The sequence below is a fragment of the Anguilla rostrata genome, chromosome 15 (genome assembly GCF_018555375.3).
Source record: "Anguilla rostrata isolate EN2019 chromosome 15, ASM1855537v3, whole genome shotgun sequence".
NCBI lineage: Eukaryota > Metazoa > Chordata > Actinopteri > Anguilliformes > Anguillidae > Anguilla > Anguilla rostrata.
The window spans coordinates 28,298,616-28,323,577 of record NC_057947.1 but is presented as its reverse complement, the minus strand read 5'-3'; the positions used below and the strand labels follow the sequence as shown (position 1 = coordinate 28,323,577).

The following is a 24,962-nucleotide window of genomic DNA, read 5'->3' as shown; positions in this document are numbered from 1 at the left end:
GTTTTAGAGAACTTCAGAAAGTACTGAAGGTATATTTTCCATTAACGATGGCTATGGTGGCTGCATTGTCTTCCAAGGCAAAATTACATGGCACATGTTTATCTCCAAAGGAGTAAATATAGGACTATATATGCTTCTGGATCAAGACCACATGTACATTCCTAAAAAGTTTTTAAAAACAACAGATTGAGTAGTTATTTACAAACATTTTTGGTTTTATTTTTCCCTCAACATGCTTTACTTGATGTAAAAACCAAAAAAATAAAACATTTCCAGTCTACTTCATAATTAAGCAAAGCATATTTGATATAATAGGAAAACTGTTTCAGAAGCCCTGAGGATGGCTCCAACAATTTCACTTCAACTGCCCGTTTGCTGCCGCCATATATAGATTTATAACTGGGACTTAAGCAATACTTCTGAAGAGCCAGCAGGCACCTTCAAGGGGTTTGAGATACTTCCTATGTACGGTCTGTCACATACACATCACAGCAAAACTAGGTCCCTCTCACAAGTGCTGTTCTCAATTTCCCTTATAAAACTTCTGTTAAGACAGCACTGCTTGCACTGAAAATGTGCTTTACTTGTTTTTTACAGCAAGATGTCACAGTCAATGTGACTAGGCCGTTAAGGCCCAAGAGTGGGCGAGAGGATCTTTATATAAGCAGGACAGAGAAAGACGATGGAAAATTACATAGCAGGACAGTGTGAGACAGGATCTTTATATGGCAGGCCTGAAGGAGAGCTCTGGCACTACAGAATATGAAATGGGTAATTATATTGCAGGCTGAGAATAGGTCCTTGCACAACCGGGCCTGAGGTCCAGGACATACTCCCCCATCAATCACAAATACCAAAGGCTGGCTATTAACTTTGTGTCATAATCATCTGATAAAGTCCCCTACAAATACCCCATAAGCGAGTGCAACAGCTTTTAACAACCTTTTTATTAAATAAACCCTGTAGACAATCTAATATGAATTGTTCTTTTGTGAGGAGTAATAAACTCTGTGTAAAGGATGGTGAAGCACCGTTTGAACACAATCTTTTTCGGTTCAGTACGGGCATTTTGCTTAAACTCATCCAGTCACAGTCTTTAAATAAACACTTTGATGGAACACCGAGACATTTGAAAATGTTCAGTATCTCTTTTGACACGATTGAAAGCAAGTTGGGTTTCCAGAGAATCGCAATGGAGTGTGACTGGCAAAACTACAGCCTCTTTCTGTGAAATAGCAGAAAGGATCAGTCTTTCTCCCCCCCAAAGTATTAGAGTAGATCCTTTGGGACTGGAGAAACAGTAATTTGCCCAAAACTCAGGAGTGTGATTAGTGGGGGAGATGAATATTAAGGAAAGAGAAAATTGTGAGGGAGTAGAAAAAAAAACAAAACGAAGAAACAGCAGTCCTACAGGAAGGAGAGAGGAACAGGAAGTATAGGGTGAGAGCAGCATTCACTAGCCCAGGGTGATGACATCACAGGAATGTTCCTATGGCAACTGGAGTTGCACTGCCTAAGGTGATGACATCACAGGAGTGTTACTGTGGCAACTAGAGTTACATTGCTGGGTAAGTGGGAGTGCATGGCAGAGAAAAGGAAAGAAGGAGCATTGTGGCTTTACCAGTCCCCTGAAAGAAAGTCGGTTTTGTCATCGTTTACACATCCTGGACTGTCATTGCCGCCGGGGGCCAGTTGTAGGTGTCCAAGGTGAAGGAGTCGTAGTCAGGGCTGTAGACATGGGACAGGACGAAGGCCTCCTTGTCTTTAGGTTCAGGGTACAAGGAGGCGATGCCATTCCTGTAGGCGTGGTCCACCAGCTGGGGGAGGAGAGATGGTCTAAGTGAATATTTTCGGTGTCTCGCGCACACACACGTACATACACACACACACACCCCCACGTGCACACAAACGCTATCCTGGCTGTGAATGTTTCACAATGTACAGGATGCCCAGTAAAACACCAACATCACCAGATGTATTGCTCTGACCTTAACAGCAATTTTGAAGGACACCTCCCTAATGTTGCTGAGAGGAGGGTACAGTCTCCCTTCTGCTAGGTTCTCCTCGGTCACCATCTCTGCTATTGCCTGAGGAAGGGAGGGAAAGGGAGGGGGAGGGAAAGAGAGGAGGCGAGCAAGACACTTGACAGAGGACCTACAATACTGATAATCACATAACACCACTTTGCAAAGTTGCACCTGTATGATGGGCAAGCGCTTATCCTTCTCTTCAAAGTGTAAATAAACCGGAAGTTTCTACTTTGCACGCTTGTATTTCACATTCCATTCCACAGTCCACTGATGTAAGTAATTTTAAGTAATACTATAGTCTCAAACAGACCTTGGTCAAATAATTGTTATATCATTATTATATTTGTTATAATTGTTATATCCCTCATAATTCCCAGATTACTGACAATTACTGACAAGTACTAATCTAATTGAATCTATTTTTTATCAATATTCAGAACAGCATTTCACGCAAATATATATTGGTTTTGGAGGGATCTTGAGGAATACTTGAGGAAGTATTTTAGGCCGGGCTTTTTATTGTATTCAGCCTTGCACATTCACTTGTAATCATTAGCAAGTCATGCAGGTTAAATAAACAGCACTTGGTGAATTGTATCCCAGAACACAAACAACATCGCAAGAAATGTAGAGACAGATGTAAATGTAGATCAATGTAAATGTAGAGAGACAGATGTAAATGCAGACAGATGTAGATGCAGAGAGATGGATGGACAGACAGACTGATAGGTGTACTCCATGTGTGGTACCTCGGCTGTGGTGAGGAAGATTTCGTCAGAGATGTGCCGCACTCCGCAGGCGATCACGCCGAGCGCCACGCCCGGGAACACGTAGGCATTGTTGCCCTGGCCGGGGTAGAAGGTGCGCCCATCTGCCAGGGTCACCTTGTCAAAGGGGCTTCCACTCGCAAATATGCCTCGACCCTATGAAGGGACACACACACACACCGAATGTATACACACACACACGTACACACACGTGCACACATGCACTCTCTCACTCATGCACACCTAACATGGTATATTTTGACATGTTCACACCTTCACTGCAACCGTAACTCACTGTGAGGGAGTAAACCTAGCCTCAGTGTGCTCTGCACCACATGGATTCGTGTGTTTAAAACAAGACCGATCAGGACATGCCGTTTTTTGATTAGTGTTAGTGTCTGCGATTGTGTTGGCACTGCCGAAATGGAGCCCTGAAGGGCCGATCTATCAAGGCCCCAAACATTCTCCCCCGCTCTTGCCCTCTTCTTGTTATTATAAACTGTTCTGTATCAACTAAGGTGGCAGAAGCAGGCTACTTTTTGCAGTGCCCTAGTTGCCGTGGTTTAGCAGTGTTGTAGTTGCCATGGTCACTGTGTGACAGTACACCCTTCCCTGGCAGTGGGGGGGTGGGGGAAGGCCTGGGAAGAGGTTAAAGGTCAGGGTCACCTCGGTCAGCTGGTAGCACTGCTCCGCGGTGCACTCGGCCTTGCTGGTGGGGTTGCTGAGAGCGAAGATGATGGGCCTCTCGTTGAAGGAGGCCATGTCCTTAATGATCTTCTCCGTGAACGCCCCAGTGACGGCCGCCACGCCTGCAGACAACGCGAGAGACGTGAGAACCTCGGAGCGCTCGGTTCCGCCGCGTCCGCGCGGCCTCAGGTGAGGCCCAGGTGAAAGGCGGCTCACCTATGATCGCGGTGGGCTTGATGATCTGCACCACCTCCTCCAGGGTCTTCACGTGAGGGTGCTCATGAGCAAACTCCTCCTTCTCGTGGTTCAGATGACCTCTGCCCTGTGAGTCACTTGGCACAATCAGTCACAACATTCCACAAACCCTCCTCTTCAAAGCCTTGATCCTCTCCCAAAATCTCTCCTACAAGTCTTAACCTCCCCTACTCACTACACACCCTACACTCTGCCTCTCACACCGATACACACCCAACACCCTCAAACACTGATACACTCTACACCCAACCCGACAAATTACACCCTTTCAAACACGCCATCTCCTTCATTCCTTACCTTCTCTTCTACTCACTAAACCATCATCCTTTATCCTTCAGTCTGATCACCCTCTTACACACACAAACACCTTTGTACTGCACATTCCACTTAAAAATCACTTAGTGTCACAATAGTGACAACCATTTGTGATAGTTCACATTCATGTCTGTATTGCCTGATCTCACATTCTCAGTGTGTGTACGCCTCAGCTCAGCCGAAAGGCAGAAGATCACACACACACTGCAGATATCATATTATCTACTCATGCTTAATGCCCACAACTGAAACTGAATCTGCATCCAACTCTACTCTCCTGTGTACATCACCCATCACACATCACCCACACTGCTGTGGGCTCAGAATGTAACACCGCAGGTCTCCCTGTCCCTCTTCTCTCTCTATTCTCCCTCCCTTATCAACCATCTCTCTTCTCCCTCTCTTGTACAAAATAAACCCGTTCACACCCTCTCTTCATTTCTCCTCAGACCCAATACTCTCTCTCACATTCCCCGTTTTAGGCCGAGTGACGAACAGAGCGTGCCGGTAAAATAGCTCCGCTTTCATGTGCTGTGGGCGTGGTTACCTTGACGATGAGTCCCCTGGAGTCCACCATCCATATCCTCTTTGCAGCCTCATCGTGAGGGATGCCTTCCTTACACATAGCCATGATGAGCAGGTGAGCAATCCCCAAAGCAGCCTGGAATGCCCCCAGTCACATGATCACACATCAGGTCACATGTTAGAACAAGTTTAACCCTCCAAAGTGTTAGACCATAGAGTGTTCTGAACTAGAACATTTCCATGCTGATGTAACAATCACTACTGGTAATGGAAAGTAATGGAATTCTAGAACACTGACGTATGATTTAGAAAAAAAACATTCCAAAAAACCTACTGTTCAAAGGGTTAAGTACAGACCTAGGACCATTTCATTATAAGGCCTCAAAATAAAATAATCTGGCAACCCATTTGTTCACTAAACCACAAATATTGTTTGGCATAATTGACAACTTTTTTTTTCATTGTTTTGCTCTTCAGCATGGGTTTTTTAAACAAATCCACACCCTCCCTTGCAAATAAAAAAAGGGGAAGTTAGGTGAAAGAAACCCATTGACCTATCAAATTTCAAAATGAATAATTTAAAAGATCAAATTGACCACACACCAGTCCCATGATCCATGGACCCCACCCACTCACCTCTCCTGCTCCTTGGAACACAAACTTGTGGTCAGAAAGTTTGTTCTTTGTGACCCTGAGGGCTGCTAGGATACCAGCTACAGCGACAGAGGCCGTGCCTAAGACAGAGAGAGAGATCCACATCCACATATTTGTCACAAAAACATTCTTGCTATTGTTTAAAACTGAAGAATCCTCCACATTCTCACTGCTCTTCAGCGTCAGAGGCTAGACACATCCTTTCAAGCAACAGGATTAAAAAAAACAACTTATTTGGCTTCACCAGACTTGCTCACTGATCCACCAGTAGAGGGAACCCTGGTCTTCAGTTAGAGTGAAGTACCAACATGTTCCGAAATGAACAAATTTGGGCATCCGTGATAAAACAAGGGACAAACTTTTCTTCCAAATGCAGAACATTTCCACAATGCAAAAAATAAGCCCCATGTGAATTAACAACATGCCAGTTCCCTTGAGACTAATAAAGTTGATTTGACGCAACAGAAACGGATACACAACATTTCTATAAGACATGAAACCACAGGCCTAATAAAGACGGCAGGAATGACACATAAAAGAGAGCAGAAACATGTGTCGGAAACAAACAAGCAGGGCAGAAGGGAGACGGCGGAGACGCAAAGCTCTATTAGCGTGAGAGACGGGGAGATGTACAGCGATCGCCGCTCTAATGTTTATGTGCAGAGGTTTCCGTGGTCATGTGAAGAATGCTTACACGGCCATTGTTTATCAGTTCTGTCTGTGGCTGTACGCCGTCCCTCTGGGATGGTCAGCTGGCTGGAAAGGGCCACAGACTGGGGGGAGGAGGGGGGGGTTAGGGTTAGGTTTTGGGGGGGGGGGGGGGTCTGCTGGCTGGACTGGGGGAGACTGGAGGGGGGGTGAGGAGGGGAGGGAAGGGGGGCAAGCGCTTATGCAGTAAAGAACAAAAACCCTGTCCTAGTACAGACAGGACTCCTAATCCATTCCATTCGATTTGAGCACCAGACTCCCAGATTCATCTGATACTGAGAAGCCCAGCTGCTTACAGCCGTGAGGGAAAACTGAGGCATTCTGGAATTGTAAGTGTGTGGGGGGGGGGGGATTTTGTGGGCGGGGGGGGAGAGGGGAGGGATGCAGATGCTGTATGTGCTTTATTACAACTCTTTTTGGTCTCTGCACAGAAGCCATCCGTGTGTGACTGTATGTGTGTCTGAGAAAGTGTAAGTATCTGACCGTTTGCATGCATGCGTGTGTAGTTACATATGAGACAGGGCTGTATGTCATTGTTTACGATTGTATACTAATGGGCGAGTGAGTGAGTGAGTGTGTGTGTGTGTGCGTGCGTGTGTGAATCAATGGGTGTGCGTGCATTTCGGAGCTGGGGTCAATTCCATTTCAATTCAATCAGTTTAGAAAACAAACTGAAATTCAATAACTAATTAACTGATAAATCACCATAAAGCATTTTTCATTCCAGGAAATGAATTTTAAGGAATTTCCTAAATTTGACATGAAGTGGAACTGACCCGTGTGTTTGAGGGTGAGTGGGTAAACATGACTCACAGCCTACAGCAGAGACAAAGCTAGGAATGTATTATACACACAGACAGGAACCACACCACAGTGCACTCAAACAGAGGCCACCTGTAGCTCTGACCGAGGCAGACCACAGCGCCCGCGTACCTTGGATGTCATCGTTGAAGGTGCAGTAGCGGTTGCGGTACTTGTTGAGGATGCGGAAGGCGTTGCTGTTGGCAAAGTCCTCAAACTGAATCAGGCAGTTCATTCCGTACCTGCAGAGTGAGACGAGCCAAACCCACACTCAGTTACAGCCGTAGGTACAAAACTCACTTCATAAATGCAGTAAATGCAGCAAAAATAATTATGTATTATGTATATTATACATGCATACTATATATATATATATTTTTTTTTTTTAAATATATATATGCGTACACACAAATTCAACACACACACACACACACACGCGCTCGCTCACACACACAAACACAAAAAGCCTACCATCTGGCAAGACCTAGGTTGACTGGACTAGAGCACGGGTTGAGCAATAGTGTTCCCACCAAACGCACAGTTGGTTCCCACCCAACTCGATCCAGAAAATCATCTCAATCCGTCTTAACTCCACATTTTGGGCAAGGCTCCCCTCTCCTCTACCCGTTGAGTACACAGTTGAGCCGTTGCCAAGTCAGAGAACACCCTGTGCACAAACCCCCACCACCACTGTGCTGTACACACCCCTCTACTGCAGACCATCGTGGGACAGGTCTGTTTACACACCCCTCTACCGCAGACCTTTGGGGGACAGGTGCTCTTACACACCCCTCTTCTGCAGACCTTTGTGGGACAGGTACGTTTACACACCCCTCTACTGCAGACCGTCGTGGGACAGGTACGCTTACACACCCCTCTACTGCAGTCCTTTGGGGGACAGGTGTGTTTACACACCCCTCTACTGCAGACCTTTGGGGGACAGGTGCGCTTACACACGACAGGTCCACTCTTTCCTGCTCCCTCACAGAAAGGTAAAATGTGCTGTTTCCACTGCCTCCAGTTAGGTAATATTTTCCCCCAAATAAAGGCCTCTTGTGTCAGCTAGGCCACTGGCTCTACGCCCACCAGAACAATGTGACAGGATCAGAGCGTATTCTGACTGACTGCCGACGGGAGAGTGAAAGTGAGGGAGAGACATGAGAGGGAAGGAGATATGAGAGCAAGAGAGAAAAAGAAAACACTGCACGGCCAAATTGTATGTGGACACCTGACATCCAACATATCATCAAAAATTATGAGTAATAATACAGCATTGTACCACCCTTTGCTGTTTTGTCAATCTCCACTCTTCGGAGAAGGCTTTGTAACTAGATGTTGAAGCATTGCTGCAGGGATTTACTTCCATTCAGCCACAAGAGCATTAGTGAGGTCTGGCACTGATTGGGCGATTAGGACTGGTTCACAGTTGGCTTTCCAGTTCATCCCAAAGGTGTTGGATGGGGTTGGGGTCAGGGGTTTGTGCAGGCCAGTCAAGTTTTCCCACAACAATCTCAACAAAACCATTTCTTATATGGACCTTGGGCCTTCCCCAAACTGTTGCCACAAAGTCATAGCACAATCACAAAGCACAGAATCATTTAGAATGTCATCGCATTAAGATTTGCCTTCACCGGAACTAAGGGGCCTAAGCTGAACCATAAAAAACAGCCCCAGATCAAGGGGTGTCCACATACTTTTGGTTATATAGTGTATGAGAGAGAGAGTGAGAGAGCAAGAGTGAAAGAGAGACTTGACAGAGGATCTACAATATGATAAATCACAATACACCACTATTCAAAGACACTTCTTTTAACAGAACCCTGGTTCTCTGTCCAATTGTTAAATGAACACCTGTAGGGTGAATTATGATTTTCTTTGTGCTCCATACACTTGGAAGATGCAGGGGCAGCAGTTCAAACCAATATTTCAGATTTATTGGCCAACCACAAGTTGAGCACTCGATCCAGATGTTTATACTCACAGAGGAGCAAAGCCCCACCCATGTCAGAACTAGGTCCTATTCTGCAGAAACCACATCCCAAACAGTCTTATTCTCCAGAAACCCACGCATGACAGAATGGAGTCTTAGTCTCCAGACACCCACCTATAACAGGATGGAGTCTGATTCTCCAGAACTCTACCCAAAACAGAACACAGTCCTATTCTCCAGGACTCCACCCATGATTATGGAGAATTACAGAGCAGAACAAAGCAACAGTTTCAGAAGGTCATGGGTCCTGTCACCACCTCAGCTCCATCACAGCACACCGGCCCACATTTCAGACCCATCAGCTTTTTTTCTGCGTTCGTCTCCGCTTAACATTCAGTCAAGCGCAAACATTTCCACATGTCCGGGTCAGCGCATTTCCAGCGCATTTCCATTGGAATGAACTCAAATGCAAGCTTGTCTCTTCAACATTCATCACGCGTACGACTCAGTTTCACGAACCAGGGGGGCCTGAGAAAGCGGATCTCCTCAAACTATTTAAAACATGACTTGACTGATTTGGGGGTGAGGGATAATGTCTGACTTGTCGCTTCTTAAATCAGCAAACATGGCAGGGTTACGGAAAGGCAAACTCACTTGTCAGTGACGGCCTGCATGAACTCGTCGATGAGGTCGTCGTACTCCTTGCCCCGCACGCGCTTGTGCTTCAGCCCAATGTACAGGGGGTCGTCCAGGAGCACCTGGGGTCAGAGGCACAGTGACATCATCACACCGCGACACAACATCGGCAGATGCAATGTCCCAGCATCACTCTCAAACACCCAACGGCGCTACTGAGACTTCCTCTGCGCAGAGCGCTCTTCTGACTGCAGATGATCAAACCGCTCCTCTGAGACTGTGCTGTCATTGTTCACAGAATCTTGTAATTATGACCGGGTCATGTCTGGGCCTTGCAGAGAGGTCTTTGTTGTAGGCCTGATCAAAGAGCCAACAGTGCCCAAATGCTGCAGTAAATATCCCGCTGTGTATTGGGCTTGGTTGCCTAGCACCCTGTACCGGATCACCTAAAGGCCCAGAGCGAATGTACACTATGAGACTTCTGTGACAGATCACTGTTAGGCATGAAGTGAACATACACACACACTATTGCACATATTGATCTTCATGACCATGTGTGCATATTAACATAATGCAGGTACGTTTGTAGCACATTTTGCGTATGCCAAAACCGTTGCACACTTAGACACAATTTCTCGTCCTGATGCTTAACAGCTAAACCTCACTACTAGTCTGTCGATCAAATGCATAGAAAGAAGTATAATTTAGACCAGGCGCGCATCCCTGGCATGCATAACATTCCCTGCAAAATGAAAGAATACTGATCCAGGGCGGCTTTTCTCCCCAAAGGAAACAAATATGAGCACGAAACAAAAGAAACAGAAAGCCTGCAGTCCGGGTGAACAATTACACCGACCCCAGAACAGCACCCCGCCACAGGAAAGCGATCCTGAGAGAGCCCCCCGTTTCCTAACGAAAGGGGTTCCGGACGCGCCGGACTGATCCCGGGACGCCGCAGCGCACAGCTGCGCAGGCGCGGGATTGGCTCGGGTCCAGAGGGGTCGCCGGGTCACGGCCGCGGAACCGCCGCTCTTTCCCAAGCGTGCCAGACATTCCGGCTGGAGAGCGCTTTACGCTCACCCCCTCCTGTCATGTAAAAATGAACACAACGGAGACGTGCCCATCCCATCTCTCCCTCTCCCTTCTGTTTACCCTTCACCCTAACTTTATCTTCCCCTCAGTCTCTCCCTCTCCCTTCGGTTTACCCCTTCTGTATCCCATCTTTCTCTATCTTCCCCTCAGTCTCTCCTAATCCCTCCCATTTACCCCTCATCCCAGCTTTCTCTATCTTCCCCTCAGTCTCTCCCTTCTGTTTACCCCTCAACTCAACTTTCTCTGTCTCCCTCTCAAAGTCTCTCTCTCTCAATTCAATAATGCTTCATTGGCATGACATAATAATAATAATAATAATAATAATAATAATAATAATAATAATAATGCAGTGCACAGGCATTGCGTGTCCGAGTTCAGAGAACAGCTGGACCGGGGAGGGGCCTGACTGACTGGGAGCCTCACAAAATATTAAGACCTAGGATTTTCTGGGCTGGTGGGGCCCAATGCAAGATCTTTTCATGGACTGCCCAAAATCTCTGGTGGCGCCCTGGCCTAAGACTCTCGGTCACGCGGCCTTCATCCAGATGTGCTCTGTGCAAGTGCTCGCAGATCAGCCTGTGAGGGCCTCAGCGCACATCTCCACCCTGGACCCGCGCTGGTGGACTGAGCCAACCGCCATCTTTCTTAGTCACAGGCTGAAAAACCCTCCACTGCAGACAGTTCATAAAGTAGCTCCATGTGTTTCATGTAAAATGACTAAGTACCATGAACAGTTGTGTGAAGTACCATCTCCGTATTTACATAATATTAAATTTTATATGCTCATATAGTGGCTGATTTCCATCGGCTTTGTACTTTGGGATCTACTGCATAGTGTTGTGGTCTACTTTGCTCTGCTGTTTGAAGTTGCTATTTGCATTAACATTTGACTCAGCATCTGAAAGCCGTTAACTAGAAACATCAGCTCTTCAAATCAGACTCAGGTTACAGCTCCACTTAAGACCTCAAGCAAAAATAAGTCTTCAAAACAAACACATATAACCATGGAGATGAGGGCCTTTCTTCAAATGTTGGGCCCGGCTGTACCTATGCTGTGGACAGAAGCAGACCTCGGCCTACACCACACCGTCAGGCCTGGGCTTTTCCTGCCTGGTGACCACTGCTCTGGTACCTGATTGTCGGTGCCCACGTCCAGCAGCACAGGCAGGCACTGCTGGGGTGGTACTCCTCCGCATGCGGTGTAGAGAGCCAGCTTGCCCACTGGGATGCCCATGCCGTAGCTGCCCAGGTCACCCAGTCCAAGGATCCGCTCCCCATCGGTGACCACGATGGCCTAAAAAAGCACGCACATGGTCAGCAGCTGCAGAGTAACAGAGCCAATCAGAGCAGAGCCCCCACTGCAAAGATCTGTACCTTGATGTCCTCCTCCGGCCAGGAGTTCAGCATTGTGGCGATGTGTCCCTTGTCATGAATGGTAATAAAGAGCCCCCTGGAAGAGACGGTCACAAGAGACTCACCATCAGAACAATCACATTATCACAGCCTACAGTCACACCATTACAGCCAATAATCCCACCATCAGAACAATCACACCATCACCACCTACAATCACACAATTCCTGCCTACAATCACCACCGACGGTCATGCCCTCTGTGTGTGTGTGTGTGTGTGTGTGTGTATACACGTGTGCATGCGAAGCGTCTCACCGTGGTCTCCTGAAGGCCAGGCCGTACTGCTGGCAGGCCAGTCCCACAGTGGGGGTGTAAACGATGGGCATGAATTCTTCAATGTCTGAGGTCAGCAGGCGGTAAAAGAGCTTCTCGTTCCTGTCCTGGAGGGTCATGAGCAGGATGTACCTGAGGGGACACACAGGTGAGGCCTACATCACAACCACATACAGCAACCAAACACTTCATACACTTCTTCCTGCAAAATATTCCAAAATATTTAAGGTTTGGCAGGATGTGGCTTTTCATTGTTCTGTGAGGTAAATCTGAACCCATGGGTCTGAAACTGAAAGACTATGGGACCAGTGCACTCCTAATAACGGGGTTACAGCTGTGCATTTAGGACAGAAGTGCGGGCGGTGCATGGGTGTTGGAGGCGGGGGGGCGGAGCAGGACCCACTTGTCGAGGGGGTTGCTGCGTATCTCGTAGCTCTTCATGACCCTCAGCACCTGGACGTCCTGCGTGAGGAAGCAGGGGGGCAGCAGGCCGTGGATCCCCAGCTGCTGCCTCTCCTCCAGGGTGAAAGCCATGCCCTGCAGAGGTGCACACACATTACACCTCCTCTACACCTCCTCTCCGCCTCCCACTGCTCTACTATACTCTCTCCACCTCCCACTCCTCTACCACGCACTCAGAGAAGGCATAGTTTGGCACAGCACAGGATTTACTTTCTGTTAGAACTCAAAAAGTCTTGACTTGAGAGCCGATGTTACTGCGTGCTAGTTATGATGGATCAACTGAACCCCCACGTCTCAGGTGTATTTATGCATGTTACCGTGATGTGGGCAACCTTTCCCCACAGCACGAAAACAACAAAACATTTAAAATTTTCCATTGTTTAAAATTTCTGGGTCATAAAAAAAAAAAAAAAAAAAAAAGGCATGGAAATCCCCTCAAAGTGCGAGGAACCATCTCAAGATTTATTTACACATCCTCTGTCAAAAACGGAGGGAGACAGATGGCTTTCCTCAGCGTGAGAAATCAGATCCATATCTTCAGAGGAGACCGATTTCCCAGCTGTTTTCCACGGACAGTCTGCCAAACGCTAGGTTTCCCTGAGCGGTGAACAAAAGCCCACATAAACATGCGTGTTGCCCATGGTTACGGGACCAGACCCAACCGGATCAGGGTGGACGGGGCACAAAGCCGCCGATGTCTCCGAATGGGAGACCCAGAGACTGCGGACAATGAGCTTGCAGTCGCTGCTAAAATCAAAGTCGGAAAGCTAATCGGAAAAAAAGGCTGTGAGTCACAGCTCTGGCACCGGAGGCTCATTTTTTCCCCCTCCGATGACGTCATCCGCATTGGAATTTTGCTTTGCGGAACACTTCCCAGTGCCCACACGCCCGCCCCCCCGCCTCCCCGCGCCCCCCCGAACGAACCCTCCTGGCGAGCTTCAGAGGGACCTGGGCTGGGGACATCTGAAGAGAAGAGGGCCTGCATGGAGGAGGGCGAGGCGATCAGCCGAATGTACACGATGGAGAAAAAGTGACCTGCCAAAAGGCCGGGTTGCACACTTGGAAACGCTGCGTGTGAGAGAGCACTCATTACACTGCAGCGTTGGTCTGTCCCACTGGCTCTGTTGGGTGTGTTCTCCTGTTTGAGTTCTCATTACTGGAGTTCTGTTCAATCCAGGAACCTATACTGCATGCTTTCCCATGAGTTTGAGTATGCATTACTGGAGTTCTGGGTCCCTCCTAGGGTTTGAGCTGGGCGTGTGCTCATGTGTTTCAGCGCTCATTACTGGAGTTCTGTATTCACTGCTCCCAAACCCTGAGACAACTCGACACACAGAGATCTCCACCCGCGTGCAGGACCTGCACGGCACCAGAGGGCACTACAGCTGCTACTTCCAGCACCATGCATCCAGTCACTGAACTGAATTCCTAGGATTAGCCGTGCATTTAATTGGTCTGAATCTATAATGTAAATGTTCCCGTCACCCGCAGGCAAGTCTACCATTTGTCCCCCTTCCCCCCCATGTTCTCAAGAGAACTGTATTTTTTTTGGACTGCCCCCAAGGTATTATGAATTGTATGACTGATAAGTTCCTGTCTCAGCCTCCCAGGGCTCCAGTGACGTGGGGGGGTCATGTGAACCACACAGCTGAGCTGCCCCCCCCAGCGTCACTGCATGTCACAATGACCTCTGACCCCACACCCTGTTAAAGGAAGAGGTATACACAAAGGTGTCTGAGTGGTTAATCATTGGGAAAGCATTTCATGGAGGGGGGTTCACAAGATCAGGACATTAATTTAATTCAGTCTTGGCAGATCATCAGTTAAAAAATAAAAAAAACCGATCCCTAGGCCAACGATTAAAAATAAACACCGGTCCAGTCTTAAAACTCATTTACGAGGAGCGACGTGAATAAACAGGATTACGTGACACACAGACCCCAGGCCTCAGCATCTGACCCCAGGCGCTGAGGGGGAGAAGGCTGTCCCTCAACTACGCTGAAATTAACAGTTTTTACAGTTTAGTCATCTCTCCAGCGGCTTTCAGCCAAAAGCCTCTTGCAAAAGAGCATTTTGCATGGAAGGCAAACTCCACGAAAGAGCTGGGGACGAGCAATAGTTAGTCGCATAAATGCCGCTGTCAGGGTGTACTGTACGTCACTCCACACACGGTTCAGAAGTAATTTTTTTTTTTTTTTTGCTTTTACTTCAATGTGCCGTTGGTGTGGTTTGGGCTCTCTCCTGGCTTCATTAACATGGAAATCAGGTCATGTTCATGAGGGACGGAACTGCTCCTCGTTCACAGAGATATTGAGTTACCCGCCCATCACGAGGCTCAAGCCCCTGCCAGCCTCTCTCCATAAACATCGTCTGCCGCGATGGGGACTGGAAGACCGAAGCCGGCCTCTGTGTGCAGGGCAGGCGGAGAGGACCACGCAGACATGAGCAATCCATCGTACGAGCACACCGATCGTGCTCGACGTGGCATACGGTGCCGGGTGTGGCAGCCGAGCTTGGTTGGCAAGGGGCAGAGGGCGGGGGAGGACACAAAGAACTGGGCTGAATCCAGGGGTGAGCAACTAAAAATCTAAACAAAGATAAACAAAAGCACAAACCAAACAAAAAAAAAAATACTAATGGAAAATTACTGAGTGCTGAACACAGCAACGGACTAAAATGACCCATACAGGACTGGGCCTCATGATCAATCATCCTCAGGTGTGTATACCTGCCAATGAGGCTGCTATTACCCTATCCTCACCTCAGGCTGAGAGAGGCAACAAGACCAACAAACAGGGACCAAATAGGCCCTCTTTCACCCCTTGCACGAGTAATCCATTTAAACCTGTCAGGAGATGGTCTGGAAACTACGTATAGTGCACAAACACACACAAACACACAGCGCTAACAGACAGACAAGCAGGCACACACACAAACACACACACACACACAGTGCCAACAGACAGACAAGCAGGCACCCACACACATGCATGCACACACACAGTAACAAAAGTTCTTATGTGTGCAGTAAGAGGTGTTGGGGAGACAGTTATGCTCTGTAGGAGGGTATGAGCAACATATAGCACAGGCAGTGTTCAAAATAAACAATTACGGGGAATTTGGTCATCTACACTATTCTGAAAAGTACCAGGTAGGCATTCGAAGTGGGCAAAGCTTACTAAAGACTGGGCAGGATGGTGCTGGGTATGATTTGCAGGGCATTTGAGGACATACAACAATAGTTTCGACTGAATGAAGTTGATTGAGGATATGCAAATACGGCACCCCAAGTCATCCTGCACGAGGGTGTCTGCTGAAGAAAAAAAAACAACACTACCAGTCTGTTTCTGCATGGGGTAAACTCAGTGCATGAAAGAGCTGCTGGTTCTGTTCATTATGGAGTGAGGGGCTGACCGGTCACCCAGGTTACATGCAATCACTGTTTTCAACAGGGAGCCTAAACCTCTATCAAAGCCACTATCAAAGAGCCATTGTACTCTTTACACGCACACAAGCACACACACACACACACACACGAGCACACTCAAAAAGAGAAATAAAAAACACACTGTCCCTCACGTGCGTCTTTGGAAAGTGTGACCTGTGGCTTTTAAAAAAAGTCCAGGCAACACCCAGTAATCAGTTCCACACAATCGGAGGAAGAAACAAGACCGTTTCCCCCGCAGGAAAAAAAAAAAAGTAATTTAGAGTATATGCGTTTGAAATCAGCGGGAAACCCCCCCACGCGCGGTCCAGAGTGTTTCCCCTGGAAAACACACGAGGCCTCGGTAGGCCTGAGTGCAAACTGCACTTCCTGTGGTGAGCTCACAGAGCGCGCCGGTCCTCTCGGTTAGCGAGGGTCAGAGACAGGACGGTGACACAGAATCCGGGTTGGCGTGAGGCGGTGTGTGAGGGGGGGGGGGGTCAAGGCCCAAGCTCATGGTCCCAGTTCGGACAGCCTAGCATGTGAACCTGTGACCCAGCCAAAAACAGAAAGTACCAAGCCCGCGACAGAGCACCAGCACGGAAAATAACACGAAAAACAAACCGCTCCCTTCTCAGCGCCAAATCAAGGGGCCTCATGCAGCTTAACAGCATGACAATGACCCTGAACCCTAACATTGACATAGAAATAATCAAAAAATAATAATACATGACAAAAATATTTACTTAAATGAATATAATGTATGGTGAAAACTACAACTAATGATAAAATGATGGGAAGCATGATATTGGAGCATATAAATATGTGTAGAGTGGCACAGCATTAGAGCATAATCATGATCTGCAGTGTTATATTTCATCAAAACAGTCCCCTGCAAGAAAAGGACACCAGTCATTAAGTGTGCCATGGTGTAAACAAATCCGTGATGCACAGACATGGGCAGTGTTTACATGTACTTGTTTATTCAAAAACAAACAGAACCTGAGTGGACATAGACCAGGCCAGGGGCCTTAAGCTCCAGTCCTGGAGGGCTGCAGCGTCTGCAGGTTTTCTCTGCTTCCCCATTCAGTCAACAGGCATGGAAACAAGGTGCGTGGACTCCAGCCAATCAATGACTTCAGTCCGGACACACACCGAAAGCCAGCAGACACTGAAGCCGCTAGAGATCCCTGCTCTAGACAAAAGCAAAATAATTTACACAAGTCCTTTGTGACGGTGTTACAGAGTCAGTATATCCCAAAATATCCAAGTCCAAGTCGCTGATTACTAACAGCCCACCTGTAGGAGTGGCGGGTATGTTTCACAGAGTTCAGAACGTTCCCTGACAGAGCACAGTGTGCAGTTTCACAGCCATCAATCTCAGCCTGGCTGCAATGTTGATATCGGAATGGAATTAACCTTCTCTCTACCGGTCAGTTTCACTGACCGACACCGACTCAGGTATCCAGCCATTCTCAACCGACAATGACATTAGTAACACCCAGGTGACCAATCTACGGAGCAGAAGTTCTCAAAGGTGCTCTACAATGTCTATATAATAAAAAGAGTCCAGTCCCATGTCCGTAGGTCCCGTGCTAAGTTTTAATAAACTTGTTTTCTTCCATAAGGGGAGCAAACCATTTGACAGAAATGGGGGAGGAGTGATCCTGAAAAAGCCAGAGTGGTATGTAATGGATCTGTGGTACAGCCCACAGAAGTATGCACTCTGGTACACTGTCAGAGTTTCTATTTCTACATGCAGGCCTCAGTCACCAGGACAGATGGTATTCTACATCTGCAGCCAACAAAATAAAAGTAAAAGCATGTGTTGACCCAGGCTACATGTATAAGCTCAACGGGCCAGTTTCCATTTTCAATAACTGATTATTGCGTGTATGTGTGTGTGTGTTGATAATGGCTAACTTCACAAGCATGTGCACACCTGCATTAACACACACACACAACCTCACATGTATCTACACACCCACAAAACACATGCATGGACAGTTGGACACATGCACGCACACATGCACACACACACACAAGAATAACTTCACATGTATGTGCACACCTGCACAAACACACACAGGGACACGTGCACGCACACATTCAAACATGTGCATGCACACACACACACACACACACACACACATGTACACACGCACAGACATGCACGCATGCGCATGCATGTTCACATGCACGCACGCACAGATGCACATGTGCACACACACCTTTTGGCATTTCATTGGCCCTCGTTCTAATTTGTGCTTGATCTAGTGCTGAGGCATGCATGCCTCTCAGGATGGTCGATGATAAATGAATCATCGCAGTGTTGAAATCTCCCCCACAGTGACTAAAACATCCCCAAACGCTGGGAGGACCCCCATCCCGCTCAGGATGCCGGGGCAAGCCCTGAGCTGTGCAGCTGTGTCTCCCCCCCCCCCACCCCCCCAGCAATGAGACTCTTCATCTTACATCTCTCACTTCTCAAAGGTTTTCAAAAGAAAAAAGAGGACGCGGCAACTGTGGGAAACAATGCTGCTTCTCAATTTCCATTTGATTTTATAGAACAGGTTCTCTTAAACTCAAACATCTTCGTTCCATATAGGCCTATTATTTAACAAGAACCACATATTTCTCAGACCCTCCGGCTCAGAAATGTCCTCAGGCTGGACATTCTCCAAGTTCTTGATCAATTTCCATGGCAATTCCGTCTGTACTTTTAACAGAGCATCTGTAATTCAGCACTTCATCTCCCAGAACGCAGTTTCTCTGACAAGGATTTTGCAATGCGAATGTTTTGGAGTTTCAGTGCAAAAGAACATATAAAATAATCTTCATTCCTTCCTTCCTTACAGGCCCCTTGCCAAGTTCACAAGATGATTCATTAGCATGTCTTCACCAAGCACAGAATTGTCAAAGGATTATTTCTCATGACAAACCACTAATAAAATAACACCCCCACTTGTAACTTGCTAGCATTCACCACCAGCCCACAGAAGCGCCAATATTAAAAGTCCCTATTTAATAAGCTCATTGGTTTGATGATAAAAAAAATGTTTGGTCACATTGGCCAATGGTCGATGGTTTGCTAGCATATGCTGGCTAGCATTTTTCTCCACCCCAAGAGTTAATCCTGCTTTTTTTTTTTTTAACCCATTTTATTTTAGCTCCGGAGTTCCGCCCTCAGTTGCAGTTCCTCTATTCGCCTGAAAGGCCGCCGGATTTCTGAGTTACCCCAGCGTGAGTCGGCTGCATTCTCTTACCCCAGTGTATTACCCCCAGTGCATTCCCTCAAACTACAGCTCCGCTTTACGCTGATACCTCCCAGGGTTTCCAGAGAAACCACACCGACCGCAGCTCTCTGTTTACACACAAATAAACGCGTTTACAGTACCAAACACAGTGACTGTGGGAATGGGCCATTGGCTCTAAATGGCTCGCTCTGCAGAACATAATCTTCAGCTCACGATTAAAAAACGCTCTCCTCTTAACTCAAAATGCCTCGTTGCACAGAATCTAATCTTCAGCCCCTAATAAAAATCTCCTCTGCCCAGCATAGATATTTATACGAACACTTTCTGAGGAAGTTCATCGTTTTTCCCCTAAAAGAGTTTCACAGCAAACTATGATTTGTGTCTCTCGCTTTCTCCCGTACGCATTGAATCAGCATTATTCAATCTGCTGGTTCAGCAGCCTCCACCCTGGACACACTCGCGAGCAAAACAGACACATCCTGAAAAACCAAGCTGCACAAAAGGAGTTCACCTGGGTCTCTCACAGCGCCTATGCAGCGAGGGACCGCCAAGCTGTATTAAGGAATAAAAGGCTCTCAAAAGGTCAATTCAACCTGAACCCGTCCTGTTTTTTTTGAAAATTCACACACACACAAAGCAACAGGCTTCCTGCAGCTTCCCGACACAAAAGGAGCGCTTTGATAACATTCTAATTAGGTCCATCTGTCAGCACTGGCACCGGCACTTCTGAAACACAGCTCCATGCTAAGACATGACAGTGAGTGAGCTGCACTGAGCACAACAAATCACCACATCAGGAATTTACAACATGCTGCTGACATCACTGGGGGGGAGGCGTGCTGTGGTGGTCATTACATGCCAGATCTCCCCTCTCATTCGCTGGAGGAACAGGCAAGGTGAATGTTGATCCAGGTGGCCGTTGGGCCTGCGTTAGCCATTCACAACACTTGACTGATGTTAACCTGAGACAAATTAGAGGAGTTTTATGTAAATGAGCACAAGGGAATATGCTGGGAGTTTGAGATTATAAACAGGCACAGGAAGAAGGCACTTGGACAGTAATTACTTGTGTGGAAACCACTCTCATAATTAAACAGCACAATGACTAAATAATCATCCAACCATTTTCTATACCCATTTATTCCTGGTCACGGTCCTGGGAGGGTGCTGGATCCTATCTCAGCATGCACTGGGCAAAAGGCAGGGATACACCCTGGACAGGTCGCCAGTCCATCACAGGTCACAAACACCATTCATTCACACACTCAGACCGAGGGGCAATTTAGACTCACTAATTAGCCTAACTTACATGTCTTTAGACTGTGGGGGGAAACCGGAGTACATGGGGAGAACATGCAATGGACGTTCTTGCTGTGAGGCAACAGTGCCACCCTCTAAATAATCACATCACACAATGTCCCACAATAAAAAGAAGAAAAACAACCCAACAAAAGGTTAAAACTTGATCTTTTGATTTGAGCATTGGTGTTCAAGATAACCGAAAAATGAAGGCCATTCTTCTCTTTGTACGTGGAAGCAGATGAGAACATTTGGCTTTTTACACCTGGCATTAATACCAGCGGTCCCTAGCGATGAAGCTAATCTCATTTATGATGCCCCTGCAGTCAAGCAGATGAACAATCAACCTTTCAGCTGAAGCACTGTTTGCATTTCAGCCTGGCTGATTATTAACTATATTATAAAACGGGGACAGGGCATCATCTCACGTTGATGTTAACTGTAATATAATTAGATATCATCTCATTGTTATAGGCTTAATACCTAACTCCCAGTTTGCAAACAACAGTTTCCAAATTAAATTCACCTCACAAATTCTATCTGCTCATTTCATCCCCCTGGACAGGTGTTAAAATGAGGAAGTCCCTTCACTCTAGATGTGTCCTATTTTCCATCTTTATTCATCTACTTTAGACACCCAACCTTGACCCAGAAGTCCTGTCACTTACAGGCAATTCCTACCATAATTCCTACCAGATCCTACCTTCTTCACAGAATTCCTGAAAAAGATTCCAACACATCTTTGACTGCAGTAGCACCCAAATTCTAAAAATCAGTATAAAATATATGTCAGCACATCTAAAACAACAATTAACAAGGATAAAATTATTTATGACAGCCTGTCGGCTCAAGACCCAACACCTCCGCTAACCCCTCATTTCTTCAAATGTGACTGCACTTTCACGGATCAATAAATATTATTAAGACTGAATGTCTCCATCTGGATGATCTCACTTTTTAACCTACAAATGTGTGATTAGACTGTTCTTAACTGAACATTCTAATGCTGATGTAACAGTCACTATTGGTAACTAAAGCAACGGAGTTCTAGAACACTGACATAATGAATTTTGGAGAAAAAAAAACAAAAAACCTGGCTCTCCAAAGGGTTAAAAGTCTTTTTTTTACTTAAAAAAGTGAATAAAGAAAGTCACCTTGGGATTTTATGGACCGGAGACAAGCGCTGGCAGCTGTAGGGCTGCTGAAGGATCAGTGCAGTGGGGCCCCATATTGTTTAACGCACGTTATACCTCAGTGGTTCCCAGTCTGGTTCCTGGAATCTACAGTCATGAAGGTTTCCACTCCAACCCTAACAAAGAACACCTCATTCAATAGTTCAATATCTAGTTGAGTTGCAAATTAGTACAATCAGGAATGCCAAACTAGGGATGAAATGAGAACCTAAAGGACAGCAGATCTCCAGGAACAATGCTGGTAACTACTGTTACACCTGCATTGCTCACTCAGATCATTAATAGGGGTAACATCCTTTGTCGCAAACCACGCACAGTCGGTCTCTGGCCACCCAGTACTCTAATCTTAGTCTGGGAGCGCATGGATAAGGCACTGCTTTTTTTTTTCAGGGTAAAAGCAAAATAAAAAAAAATAAAAAAACAGTTGCTATGCACATAGGTACTTTGCATGTCTGAGGAGGCAGAGGAGGCGTGTCCACGCTGGACCAATCAGCACCGCGAGGCGGACTACTCCTCCCACCGTGTCAGGGTCCCGCCTTGGACGGCCGCCAGGTCCCTCACTCATCTCTGACAGTCATATGGAAAGCATGTGGGACTGATCCCTTTACACAACCGGGCTACGGGTCGCTACAGCCCCACCTGATAGGGGGAATGTCACCCCAAGTCGCTCTCTCTCTCTCTCGCCCAGGCTAACTACCGCTACGTTCAGCAGGAGTCCGACCCAGACCTTGCATTGAATAGACAATGCTACTTGATGCTGAAAATACCACAGCTGAGATCATACTAAACGCATGACCATTCTAAGAATATTTTTACTGTTTCATACAGTAGGTCTGTTTGTAGCTATAACCAGAAAGGTACAATGGTGACCCAAGGCTTACAACACACCTTATAAATGAAATAATCGTCCTAGTGCATTTACCAACAACCCCTGCAGTAGACTGTAGATAACAATGCTTCCTCTCTGCCACACTATGTTCTCCTCATTTCTTGTGTAACTTGTTTAAATGCAGTGTGTTACTATCCTCTAATCTGTAGTACATGCTATGCACATTTTACTGTTGCAACGTACAACACCATGACACTGTAAAATACTTCAGGAATAAAACCTGGACAAATCTGGACCAATGATGGACCATACCATTCTGAAATGATCTGGGGGGGGGGGGGGGTTTATAATGACCTGCCAGACTGGGAGGAACCATTATAATCATCACTTTATCAGTAAGCTGAACTCCTCCACTGAGAGGGATGCTTCACATTAGAATACTTTGTTTTAATGTTAAATATATTCAAGGCTCATCTCCCACATTTAAAAATATATATAAAAAATTATCAGCATCACTTTAAATGGCACACGCATAGCTTCTTTTAAATTTGTGCAACATTTCAACCCAAGCAATTGAATGTAAGCTGTGCACATTGCTCTGGGTAAGTCAGTGTCTTATCTGCAGGACCTTTGTTACATTCTATAATAAAACAATTAAACCTTAGGCAACACGTAGACACGAAAAGCTGCCTTCTAACAAAATGAACATTATTGTTCTTATTTTTACTTTTCTTTTTATTGTATGGGGCAGGGAAGACAGACGAGGCGAGTTATAAGCCCATGACAAAGAGAAAACAAGCATTGCAAATGGGGTACATATGACAACCTTGTGCTGGTGTACCTGCTCATACACTCACATACATTCATTTTTCTATAAGAATTAAACTTAGGCAAGCAATAATTTAATAATAGAGGGGAGTCACCCAAGTACTAATTTCGCAGAACTGGAAATGTAGGGCGTGTGTGTATGTGTAGTATCAGAGTTGCACTTACCTTGTTCAAGTGCGGGTTCCTAGTGATGTCATAGCCACGCTTCTTGGTGCTGACGCTGTTCTTGCTTTTGGAGTGTCCGGTCCCGGAGTGACAAACCCTCACTCCTCCGAGACATGCTCTGCCGGTCGAGCAGGCTGCAGGGTGACCCGCATGACCGGAAAGCATTTTCACGACGCAGTTACTGGCGTTTCTGCACAGTGCAAGCACGCTTTTTCTCGGTAGTGTATTCATGTTTCCTGCGAGAGAGCAAGTATGGGATAAAGCATCATTTTGGGTCCAGACGAGTCGGGTAGAGCCGTAAACTAGCCAATGTCATCACCACTCAAAGCATCAAAGCAAATAAAGCAGGTGACCTTACGTTTTATTCATTAGTGCTACTAGTGCTACCTACGTATATTTAAGTTTAAGAAGTTTTGGCCGGTAAATAGTAGCTAGCGTTAGCTACCAAAGGCCTTAGTAGCTTTGCGAAGCAACAACAGGTGTTGTACGTAATCAGACAAATGACGCTAAACCATACAACACAGCTGTTTTTCGGAATTTAAAATGATTTCCCTATCAGCAGGCACACGCATTATAATAGACTGTTATATATTCAAATGTAAGGCACAAAAGAACAAAGGCTTCAGAGTCTGCTGAAGCGGCGTAAACGCGCGTTTTATTAATATCATCGAAGTTAGCCTACGCAGATACCTTGATAAGATGCGCTCCTCGGCGTCTGCCACCAGACGGTTTGCACTCTTGGTACCTACCTGTCTGTCCCTAGAGGCTTTATCACTGGACGTAGCCGTAATCTTCCGAAACAGCTGATCCAGGCTCGTTTCGCTGTTTGACATTGACACATTCACTTCCCACAGGCTCCTCCCGTAGACCCGCCTTTTGCCTACAATCTGCCAATGAGACGGCGAATCCAGTGGGCCTGACCAGCGCTCGGGCGCCAAATAAAAAGCAAGCGTTTTTGTCTCTTCTGGTCTCCCCCTTTGTTTAGATCTCGGGGTTACCGGAAGAGAAAGGGAAGGGTGTTTCCTTTTTCATCATCACGTTCAAGTCCACGTCGACAGCTGAGCGCGTCGGCGCTGTCACTCATGTCCCTTGGGATGCCAAACTGGTTACATACGTATACACATGTAAACAAAATGCTTATATATATATATGTGTGTGTGTGTGTGTGTGTGGTGCCATAATAAAGCTTATTGTGCTGAAATTTTATAAACAAAAAGAAAACATCAGAACAACCTACAACACATACGTATTTTGCAACACATGCAAAGTTATGTTTCTTCCTACAATGAAGGTTACTCCTTCATATAGCTGTAAACCTGAACGTCGACTATAAACACAGAGATACATTACAAAAACACCAGTGTGTCATACATAACAACAGACTGTCAGTGGCCATAGGATAACCAATGAGTGTCAGGG

At 46.5% G+C, this 24,962-nt stretch overlaps 1 protein-coding gene across 2 annotated transcripts; it reads right to left on the bottom strand.

Moving 5' to 3' along the window:
• Positions 1 to 1,258: 1,258 nt before the first annotated feature.
• On the bottom strand, positions 1,259 to 24,498 carry LOC135240359 (NADP-dependent malic enzyme-like). Of its 2 annotated transcripts, none has more exons than XM_064309738.1 (15): positions 24,234 to 24,498; positions 23,544 to 23,779; positions 12,490 to 12,623; positions 12,069 to 12,218; positions 11,775 to 11,850; positions 11,533 to 11,694; positions 9,327 to 9,430; positions 6,875 to 6,984; positions 5,216 to 5,313; positions 4,602 to 4,715; positions 3,701 to 3,806; positions 3,464 to 3,606; positions 2,780 to 2,953; positions 1,989 to 2,087; positions 1,259 to 1,817 (listed from the first exon to the last, which is right to left on the bottom strand). In XM_064309738.1, exons 2-15 carry the CDS (start codon positions 23,772 to 23,774, stop codon positions 1,656 to 1,658), a joined length of 1,863 nt encoding a protein of 620 aa, XP_064165808.1. In that variant the 5' UTR covers positions 23,775 to 23,779; positions 24,234 to 24,498; the 3' UTR covers positions 1,259 to 1,655. The 2 variants fall into 2 exon arrangements, with proteins under 2 accessions (XP_064165808.1, XP_064165809.1); XM_064309739.1 differs by having other exon boundaries at positions 24,293 to 24,498.
• Between the last annotated feature and the right edge of the window lie 464 nt (positions 24,499 to 24,962).